Source organism: Panicum virgatum, chromosome 9N, assembly GCF_016808335.1.
Source record: "Panicum virgatum strain AP13 chromosome 9N, P.virgatum_v5, whole genome shotgun sequence".
NCBI lineage: Eukaryota > Viridiplantae > Streptophyta > Magnoliopsida > Poales > Poaceae > Panicum > Panicum virgatum.
The window spans coordinates 67,204,221-67,215,342 of NC_053153.1; the positions used below are offsets into that span (position 1 = coordinate 67,204,221).

Below are 11,122 nucleotides of genomic sequence, written 5' to 3' on the forward strand. Positions count from 1 at the left end.
GGGAGGTTGTGGAGCCAGACGCTTAGTTAGGGGACTCCTCGGTGTACACTTGTGTTAGTTGTAGATCTTTTCCCTCCATTCGAACCTGAGTTTCAGTAATGTAAAGTTTGTAAATTATGTATGTATTCCAACTTGGTTTGTGAAACTTATGGCAGAGTCTTGTGTATGTTGCTATATTTTCAAATATATGTCGTGCTTATACCATCTGCGCTCACCTTCACGTGGGACTATCGGTGTTGTTTCGATTGGGACGTGGGCTGAGAAAGGACTGTCAAATTAAACCATTAAGCTAGTGCGCCCGATGTGTTCAAATGACGGCCATTACGCTTAATTGAGAGTTTTAATTTGGCGGTTCCGTCACACACAGCCGGGGCACAGAGCGAGAACACATACGTGTGACCGGCGTCGTGGCGTCGGGTCATGAACGTGAACCTTGCGCCCGAGCATCTCGACTCTCGTGGTCTATTCTGAACAGCCGTTGAGCCGGCACTCTGTCAGCGCGGCGCACCGACGGACGGACGGGACAGGCGTGGCGGATCGGATCCAAGGAGGCATGACAAAAGGGCGCCACGCCAGGTACGCCATGCCGCCGCGAGCTGCTGTGGAGTGAGGCTGACCGGGTTTCTGTCTAGATGGCATCGCAACCCCTCGATCGACATACATCGCGGATTTGGGTTTAGTGACTTTAGTCTTTTAAATTAGACTTGAGAGCGTTTTTGCTTCCGTTGATTGCACATTTTGTGTGGTGTTTCTAGCCGAAATGAAGGAAGGAAAGCGTGAAGATTGCGTGGATTCTCGACGTTTTGAAACACAACCTGTTTCTCCGACAAATCCTCACAGCGGGTGTTTGAGATCAGTTGGTTCTACTAGTTGTGCACAAAGTCACTACTTACCGCCAAACTCATACAACACCGACTAGCAGGGCCGGATGTAGGAATTGGAGGTAGGGGGCTCATCTCACTTCTCCTTCCTCTAACCTCCTTTTCCTCTTTATCTCTCTTTTTCTCTTCCTCTCTCTCTTTCCTCCCTCTAATTTCCACGGAGTTCATGAGGTAGGAGGAGCTTGAGCCCCTAGCCTCCGCCCCTGCCGGCTGGCTAGTACTTAGCTCAACAGAAACAGTTTCCTTTCAGTGTTCTTAACTGTCCTTCTTACTATTACTAATTGAAGGCTCATTTGAAGCTTCCACATTAAGCCACATATGATCCTAGGTGGGCACTCTGAAAAAATAGAAAAAATTTATAAATTCTCACAAAAATCAGAAACATCCAGCCATTAATCTAACAACTCTAATTATAATAACCATCAGATCTGTTATTTTCTAATAAATTACTCACCTCTGCCATTATGAAAATAGACTAAAGTAACCCCCTAAACATGTATCTAAATTACCCACCTCTACCATTATTAAAAAATCTAAAGTAACCACCTAATCTTTGTGTAAATTAGCCACCTATGCCATTATAAAAATAATACTAATACTCCCCTAAATTTGCATATAAAGTATCCAATTATATCATTATTATTACAAGTTAAATTACTCATAAATCTGAATCTAAATTATACAATTATAATAATATATTAAAGTGCACCAATATAAAATTCTAAAGTGCTATTTTATCATTATTAATATATTATTTATATTATTATTTATATAAAAATGCTACCCATAATATATGTTATCGTATATTCATGTATGATAGAAGAGATAAGAATACTAATTTAAAAACAAATAGTTCAACTAAATATATATTGAATACATATGGAGGTGCGATGCAAAATAAAATCTATTATAACTACATGATTGATAAATATATATTTTAGAGTATGTGTTAGAATATTTAATGGATGAAAAGGACATGAGATAGATAATTATAATTATTGACCTCATTTTTATATTAATTCTGATTAATCCGTGCGGGAGCACGAGTTGATAGACTAGTTTCTTTTAATCTTTAGCTCCTTGTAAATGTTTGTAACTCTTTGGACTTCCACCTACATTTAATGCACAAAGTAGACCATCTGCTATATTTCCTTTGAAAACACAACCTGCTAGCCGTTCTCAACATGGGATCGAGCTGCTGGGTAACTGGGTTGGTTGGATCCCCGTGTGAGGTTGACTTGTCGAATGCTCCAGTTGAATCAGACATATGCACGTGTTTGTCAGAGCCTCCTGCTGCGCAATGTACATTTGCGCCCCACTTGCAACTTTAACAATTTTGTTTAAGACTTCCAGACCAGTAAAAATCAACGAGCCCTGCTGGACCTTCCTTCAATCCTTGCTAGCCCAATATGCCGTAGCAGGTGAAACAGGTGGTGCCCGGTCGGTTTTGTTGGGTTGATTTGCTTCTTTATCGTTCCGAACGGCCCCAGCCCACAGTTCGACGGCCCAATAAATGCTTCCCAACGGGCCAACTCTGCGCCTGCACCGCACGCGCCGGCGCCAGCGCCTCGATCGAGGTCCGACTCCGGCGACGGCGAGGTAGCATGCAGCGTGCGCGTGGCAGTGTGGAGGCCTGCAGGACAAAATAACAAGTTGCCGATCAGTGTAGGTGAATTACATATGGCACAAATTAAACAACTTTAGGACGAAACAAGTTGGAAGAACATGAAACTTAATGGTAGGAAAGGCGGTGTCTTGTATTTTCAGTATTTCTGAGACAGTGTCTTGTAAGTATCCCTACTTGCCCTGAACTCCAGGGAGGAAGGGATGCAACAGCAGTATCATGTCCCTCGCATGAGGTTTCAAGGTCCGCAACTTCAGCGAGTGCAGCAGCTGTAGGAGCTCCAGACCTGAAAGCCGTGTCGCTAGCACATCTCACATGTATTGTTGCCAACATCTCTTTCATTGTCTGATGTAGGTATTTTTTGTGTAATCTCTTTCATGCAGAGGTGGGCCATCTTGGAGAAGTGGGATGGGCGTTTTTCGGATGGAACACGAGGCTCAGCGTTTGAAGTTGCAAATCCAGTCATGGCGATCTAGTTTACTTCTAGCTGCTACTAGTCTTTTCCTTTGTTTCTGGTTGGTTTAGAGGGGGTTTTGAGGAAGTATGTCTACTCGGATGCCTTTTTTGCACCTAATTTTTTCTATGGCTTCTGTTTCTAAAACTGATTACCCCGTTAAAATGTTATGCTTTCTTTAAAAAGCTAGACTAGTGGCCTTTTGTTTAAAATTGTTCCCAAACTTGAATTGTGCGAGGAATCAGATTGATTAGGCGAAACAAGTTCGTCAAAAAAGAAAAAAAAATTGGCGAAACAAACACCATCCTGGACCAAAACGCGATCTAGTTTACTTCTAGCGGCTAGTCTTTTCCTTTGTTTCTAGTTGGTTTAGAGGGGATTTGGAGGAAGTATGTCTACTCGGATGTCTTTTTTGCACCTAATTTTTTCTATGACTTTTGTTTGTAAAAACTGATTACCCCGTTAAAATGTTATGCGTTCTTTAAAAAGCTAGACTAGTGGCCTTTTGTTTAAAATTGTTCCCAAACTTGAATTGTGCGAGGAATCAGATTGATTAGGCGAAACAAGTTCGTCGAAAAAGAAAAAAAAATTGGCGAAACAAACACCATCCTGGATCAAAACGCGATCTAGTTTACTTCTAGCGGCTAGTCTTTTCCTTTGTTTCTGGTTGGTTTAGAGGGGGTTTGGAGGAAGTATGTCTACTCGGATGTCTTTTTTGCACCTATTTTTTTTCTATGACTTTTGTTTGTAAAAACTGATTACCCCGTTAAAATGTTATGCTTTCTTTAAAAAGCTAGACTAGTGGCCTTTTGTTTAAAAATGTTCCCAAACTTGAATTGTGCGAGGAATCAGATTGATTAGGCGAAAACAAGTTCGTCGAAAAAGAAAAAAAATTGGCGAAACAAACACCATCCTGGACCAAAACGTAATTCCTACAGGGCAGGGCGCCAGTCGCAGTTTTTACTCGTAGTCGTCGGAGAGGAGATCAAACATCTGGAATGGAATTATAAAAAGGAAGAGGCTGGAATGGGGAAGAATTTACGTAATATAAATGTAAACAAATTAAGGGTGTCGATGTGAACGTACCATTGTCCTAGTCCAGGACGCACTTGAGAACTGACCACTTTGTTTAGGGGTTTCTCTAAAAAGTCGCAAGGGGGCAAGCTCCCGCATTGATTCTAGCCGTTGAATATCGATCTGATGGCTGCCGTTACTTGGTAACAACCGAAGCACACTGAGAGCCCATTAACACCAGAGAATGAGATGTTGGATGTTCTCCCCTCGCTTTCTCTCTCTCGTTCACCTCTCTCTCTCTCTCTCTCTCTCTCTCTCTGCTTGCGGCGACGACTGGGAGAGCGCCGCCGCCCTTCGCCGGGTCGTCGCCCGGCGGCGAGCACCACCAGGTACGCCCGCCCCCTTCTGTTCCCTTCCTGCCGTCGAAACCGAACACTCCAAACCCTAATGCAAGCCATTTGTAATCGGATTCGGATCTGACCCAATTACGAATATAGGCATGATACCTACTAATTTCGAATTTTTGCAAAACTTGGGACAACTCCGGTTTTGCTGATAATGGTGTGAATTGTAATCTTGTTTGTGACCCGTATGAGTTGCCTGTCCTGTTGCTGTTTCTCATCGTATTTCCTGGAAATGGAACGTTTCTGTTTCTGTACCATTATCATTGATGCATGCCATGTGATGGTTCTGCAGTTGATCTTCTGGCTGGAAAATCGCGTTGACGGTGGCGGAGTAGGTGTTCTACCATCGGCAGCTTCATCTCAAGGAGCAGAATTCTTACATGATCCCTTTAAACCGGAGGGCAAGCCTGCCTAGGGCTGGTAGATCTCGATGCCCCTTGTCTCGGTTATTACTCTTGCTTTAGATACTAATGACATGTCTTAACCCCACGGTCCCTTAAAGCATGTGTGCCCACCACCACTGGCCTTTGTTTATGTTCTGGTCGACCATCCAATTCATGTCCGATGAATGAAACTGATTTTTTTAGTTCTCCACTCGAAAAGCTGTCCTTTTTATGCTTTACAATGGGATTCACTTGGTGTGCAAGCACATGATAGCTTTTGAAGGTACTATTTACGCGTACCGATGAGTGGAACTGTGGTTTTGTAAGACAAGTAGTATCTTTTCTGACAGTATTTTTGTTCATGGAGTGCTTCTGTGCAAAAGTTCCTTTCTGTGATTCAAAATCAAAACAATGTATTTCTTCTGCTGGAAGTAATGCTTGTTATGTGCATATTAAGATTTCAGTTGCTAGAAAGGCAGGCAAGTTGACTAAAGCTATTAGGTGCAATATTTCAATCGAAGTCAGTAGGATGTGCATTAAACCTTTAATTTAGATTTGGTCAACACATCTTTAAGAAAACAGCAGCCACTTAGCTAAGATCACATTTCAAGTCACAGGCAGAGTATGCTTACTGCATGTTCTGAATAACAGGCAGACTTATTTGTATCTGATCTTGAGTGTGCTTCGTTTCTAATGATTAAATGTATGACTGGTCCCTTTATATGTTTCTCTTGTTGACAGGGATGGAGTACTTCGATGCAAGGCGGAAGCCTCATAATGTTGGGAAAATCATTGCAGCCCTGGTCCTCACAGCTCTCTGTATATTTGTTCTGAAGCAATCTCCTAGTTTTGGTGGCAATAGTGTGGTAAGATGTCCATGGCTCCATGTTTCTCTTTACCTTTTCCCTCCTATCATATTCCTTTTGATAAACTTTTCCAAGTCACCTTCTACTCATGTTTTTCATATATAAATTAAAAATCAATTAATTTTCATATAGTTAGTAATGTTGTAACCTCTTCTGAGACTCTCCCTCCTTTTTGTTTTCTTGTAACTTGTAATGCACTTCATCGACTAAGATGTTTTAGTTTGGAGAAATTGTAGAAGATGCAGCAAAGCATAGCCCTTTATTTGTGTTGTAAATATACACTTGGGTAATAATAAGAACAGAAAGTGAGAGTACTATCCTACTTCTTTCCCCCTCGTATCTTTGTACCTTCTTGTGGTAGTGCAAACAAACAGATGATGAAAGTGACATCCCTCCAGCCGATAGTCTTTGTTATTGCAGTGTCTTTTACATTAGGCCATGTTCCAACTTGATGTGTCATGCGTACATGTCTTTTTTTGCCACTGCTTGGTCTGGCAGCTGAGGCCTGAGTGACATCATGACAATTGCAGTTTTCAACCATGAGATGGCACTTTTGTTTTGTGATACCCAAGCAATCTGGACAGATAATTCTGATTTGTACTTTTGTATACAAAACTTGGATGAATCTGTAAAAACTTCAGTTCGCAACTGTAAAGCTGACTGTGGTGTGTATATTCCTGCAGTTTTCTCGCCATGAACCTGGTGTTACCCACGTCTTAGTAACAGGAGGAGCTGGTTATATTGGATCACATGCCTCTTTAAGGCTCTTAAAGGATAACTATCGAGTTACCATTGTGGTAATCAAGACTTCCTTTGTATTGAGTGTGTGAATTTGTTTGTTCTTTTAATCTTTTCTGCTGATGCACACTTTGGTTCATCTTGTAGGATAATCTCTCTAGAGGAAACATGGGAGCAGTAAAGGCTCTGCAGAAGTTATTTCCGCAGCCTGGGAGGCTACAATTCATCTTTGCTGATCTGGGGGACCAGAAATCTGTATCCTCATTTATGCTTATGCTTCTTCTGCTTATGGAGTTACATCCAAAGTCTTGTTTTTCACTTAACTGGCTCCCAGGTCAACAAGATATTTGCTGAAAATGCATTTGATGCTGTGATGCATTTTGCAGCTGTTGCTTACGTGGGTGAGAGCACACTGGAACCCCTTAGGTAAGTCTGTAGCCATTAGTTGTTACCTTGGTGATAGTTTGACACTTATATTGGCCTATTGGGATCGAAGATCATCATATTTTATTCAACATAAAATGTAGAGAGCATCCAGGCTTTTACTCCTTTACGCATTCTAGTGTAGAATCACCTGAAACATGCATTGCCAGGGAAAATGGTATTAATATTACCTTGTGCTGGCCATCGTGTTGATCTGTTTCCTTAGTTCTCATGACCTCTCTCTTAATCTGCCTTTAGTGGACTAGATAATGTAAGGTTTTAAACAATTTATTTTGCATCCATTGATGGCACACTGTAATATTATTGGCATGTTCATCCACCTACTATCATGTATCTTTAGGTATTTTTTACGAATGTAATGATCAATTTTTAAATATCTTTAACTTGTCTAATGTTTCTAACAGCCTCAACAACTTAACAGGTACTATCACAATATTACATCAAACACCTTACTGATTTTGGAGGCTATGGCATCCCATGGAGTCAAGACCCTTATCTATTCCAGTACATGTGCTACCTATGGAGAACCAGAGAAGATGCCTATTACAGAAGCCACGCCTCAGGTTGTTATGTTGACAACTTGAGATGGCTTTTAATAATACCATGTTTTGTGTTGCGGTGTCATTTAGTCAGCTTATTACTGAAACAAGCAAATTTGGGCTGCTATGTAAATGTTGCGTTCTTTTCTCCATTTTTAATGACTTTAGGTATTTAACTTTGCGAACAGACATGATGTTGTTATAATACTTATTGATTTATCCTTACCTTGGCCTAGTTCCCTATCAATCCATATGGAAAAGCTAAGAAAATGGCAGAGGATATCATATTAGATTTCTCAAAGTCGAAGGGAGCTGATATGGCTGTCATGATTTTAAGGTATTTTTTTCCCTCCAGCTGCATAGCTTAGGGCCTTGAATTTCTGAACACTTCTGCTCATAAATTGTTTATTTTTTATGAACATTCATTAATTGGTCTGAATCGACATTGGCTTCTGCACCAGATATTTCAATGTTATTGGATCTGACCCTGAGGGAAGATTAGGTGAAGCTCCCAGGCCAGAACTACGAGAGCATGGTCGGATATCTGGGGCATGCTTTGATGCAGCATTAGGAGTCATTCCAGGATTAAAGGTATCTTTTTCTTGTACTATGTCTGTAGCAATATCTGTGAAACAAACCATAATTCAGTCTACTACTGCATGCCAAGCTGCCCATGCTTTGCCAAATATATTAGCATTTCATTGCGGAAGCGTATTGGAAGATGGATCTGAGACATATGCATGATCTTTCTGTAGGTTAAAGGAACAGATTATCCTACAGCTGATGGAACCTGCATAAGAGACTACATTGATGTCACAGATCTAGTTGACGCTCATGTGAAAGCACTCAACAAGGCAGAACCTAGAAAAGTTGGCATTTATAATGTTGGAACCGGAAGAGGTTTGACAAGACAAGATTTCTTTATTTATTTGAATGTTATTAGTATTTGCTCATATGGAGAGTTGGATTTTAATAAATATGTTGCTTAATTACATGGTAATGTGACATAGTTGGACCTGCAAACAGTTAATCTGGGACAACATTTCTTTATAGAATGTACACAAAAACCTCATAAAATATCAATTGTGATTTGTTCAAAAAACTGGATGAGTGACTGAAGTAAATAATTCCTGAAGACACTTGATGTGTTTCGTGTGCCGTCAGCGCCACTTTGCTCTGATGATTGCATGTCTTCTTTTCAGGCCGCTCGGTTAGAGAGTTTGTGGATGCCTGCAAGAAGGCAACTGGGGTTGACATCAAAGTTGAGTACCTCAACAGAAGGCCAGGAGACTATGCAGAAGTATACAGCGACCCAACAAAGATCAACAAGGAGCTCAACTGGACGGCTCAATACACGGACCTCAAGGAGAGCCTGTCAGTCGCATGGAGGTGGCAAAAGTCACATCCACACGGCTATGGGACAAACTAAATATAGCCTGCTGATCAATAATTTCACTGAATCGTCGATACATATTGATTCTTTAGTTAGTGGTATAAGATATTGCTGCAATACTCTTCTCAAAATCACTCATTGTTGTATTCTTCTCACCCTCTTTCTTTTCTTTTCTTTTTTCAAAGGTTGGTTTTTTGGCTAGCAAAGACAAACAATGATTTGGGTATGCTGTAAATCCTGGATGCATTCCTGTAAGAGCAAACTACATTGTTTCTGACATGAAGTGTTGATTAAAAAAATGTACATTTATTCAGCCAGTCCAAGCTGCAAAGCTATTTGACTGAATTGAGTTACGAAAAACCTGAAGTGTTGTGATTGCTAGATATGTGCTCTGTGGTTTTTGTGCTGAGCTTTGATGAAAAATGCAATCTATATACATACAGGGGAACGTGGATGTGCAACAAAATTTCCCGTGGTGCAGCTTCTTGTGGTATGGATTTTTTAGATCTTGGGATGCAGGCAGGCAGCTTTATGTGGTACGCATGGCTGAGGACTTGAGGTAGGCATGAGGTTGTTAACAAGGTCAATTACTCGAGCACATATCCAGCTTCTTGAGGTTGTCACGAATGAGGTTGGAAGCTGGTTTGAGGTTTGTGTGATCATCATTTATGTTATGTTGGAAGGTATCCTAGCAAACAATTTGTTTGTATCCTGGTCCTGACATGTAAAAAAGAGGCAGAAATCTTTCATGCGACTCTTGCTTGATTGTACCTCTTGCCTGTCTCAATTTGCTTCGGAGTAAAATGCTGAAACGATGCGCAATTGGCAGTGGTCGTGGACTCGTGGTTGATATTTCCTTCATGCAAAAAATCATAATGTTTTTTTGTGGAGCATGAACTGCATGGCCACCAAATTATGGTCAAATATTTTTCCCCCCAAAGATGGAAAGTGTTGCCACATAACCAACAACCTTTAAATTCTTGCAGAACTGCACCGGAATATGTATAGGTTGCCTGATCCCTGTTTATTCTGTTTGCCTTCCAACTAAAATGTCTGCCATTTCACACAAACGTTAATAAAAAAGGGTTTTTTGTCTACTGGACACTCCGAAAATGCTGTTTTGTGCACTGCACACTCTACTTGTTGAAATAGTCTGCAGCCCACCATGAGTTGTAAATTTTGTGCGCTGCACATTGGTCCTATTAAACTACTCATTTGCAAACTGGAAGGTGAGAGAAGATGCCCTAAAAAGACTAAAATGCCCCTGGCTGTCTAAAAGAGCATTCCGACTTGTTGAAATAGTCTTGCCCGAGGCACTCGCACCCACCACAGGATCGGAGACCAACCAACTTTTCTGATTCGTTGCTGACGCAGCACGCGCACGTCACACACTGAGACTAGCACGATCCAAGGCGCACGGGAAGGAGACGCGCGAACACGAAGCTCCTTTTTGCAGCTTCGCGGCACGCACCCACCGGCGGCGAGGAAGCAACCAGGCTGGGAAGTGGAAACTTTGGCAGAGAAAGGAAAGGCAATTACAGAGAGGCTAGATTCTTCGGAGGACATTTTGCTTGAGGAAACGTACATTCGATCGCGGACGCAAGCACGCTGCCTGCTATTTACATGCGCGCGCCGGCCGGAAGAAGCGGAGGAAGGAAGCTGACAACATTCGAACGACCAAGGTGGGGGTGGGATCGCCCGATTGCGAAGGGGAAGACGTCACTCCACCGCAACGACCGCCGCCTGTTGGATTGATCTCTTTCCTAATAGACCCAACAGTCTATTAGGCCCTTAATTTGCGCCCTGATCGGGGGCGTCCAACCCTTAATGGTTGGTGGGCCCCCGCTGTACAGCGCTAAATTAAAAAGGGGGTGAGGGGCCGGGCACACAGCACGAGGTTCGCCGTGCCGCAGCACCCTCACCCACATCCCAAAACCCTAACCGATCTAGAGGGAGCGCTGGAGCAGCGGGAAACCCCACCTTCATCGTCTTCACCGCCGCCAGCTCTGTTCCGTTGTCGTCGCCATCGACCGCGACTCCATCGCGCTGGAAATGCCCTCGCTGCATCACTCGTCGCCGCCTTTGAGCGGATCTCCATCAACGAACGTGAGATGGCCGGACCAAGCTCTTCTGCAGGCACTGAAGGTCCTATCTCTCTCTCTCTGCGTGTGTGTTCTTGTGTAGATCTAGGATCTTCTAGCACTCAGATTAAGAAAAGAAGAGAAATCCTCACTGATCCGTGCTCTAGTGTGATCCTAATGCAAACAATGGTATCAGTCGCCTTGCTAGCGCATAGATCTAGTAGGGGAAAGCATGATTCAACAACGAATCGAAAGCAAATAAAAAGAAAAGGTCAATTTCGAATCAAATCGCACAGCAAAC

General features: G+C 42.3%; 1 protein-coding gene across 1 annotated transcript; it reads left to right on the forward strand.

The window, feature by feature from the left end:
• Positions 1–4,219: 4,219 nt before the first annotated feature.
• Positions 4,220–9,058, forward strand: LOC120691118 (probable UDP-arabinose 4-epimerase 3). The gene is made up of 11 exons (XM_039974090.1): positions 4,220–4,362; positions 4,670–4,797; positions 5,502–5,626; positions 6,310–6,423; positions 6,512–6,619; positions 6,699–6,790; positions 7,230–7,371; positions 7,584–7,684; positions 7,809–7,938; positions 8,103–8,247; positions 8,550–9,058. The coding sequence occupies exons 2-11, from the start codon at positions 4,758–4,760 to the stop codon at positions 8,774–8,776; spliced, it is 1,224 nt and encodes a 407-aa protein (XP_039830024.1). The 5' UTR covers positions 4,220–4,362; positions 4,670–4,757; the 3' UTR covers positions 8,777–9,058.
• Positions 9,059–11,122: the final 2,064 nt, after the last annotated feature.

What these genes read in the sequence shown, in the direction of transcription:
- LOC120691118 (XM_039974090.1), top strand. Translation starts at nt 4,758, where the DNA reads ATGATCCCTTTAAACCGGAGGGCAAGCCTGCCTAGGGCTG. An exon ending in ATGGCTGTCATGATTTTAAG is followed by an intron (nt 7,685 to 7,808) that starts GTATTTTTTTCC and finishes CTTCTGCACCAG; the next exon opens with ATATTTCAATGTTATTGGAT. An exon ending in TAATGTTGGAACCGGAAGAG is followed by an intron (nt 8,248 to 8,549) that starts GTTTGACAAGAC and finishes TCTTCTTTTCAG; the next exon opens with GCCGCTCGGTTAGAGAGTTT.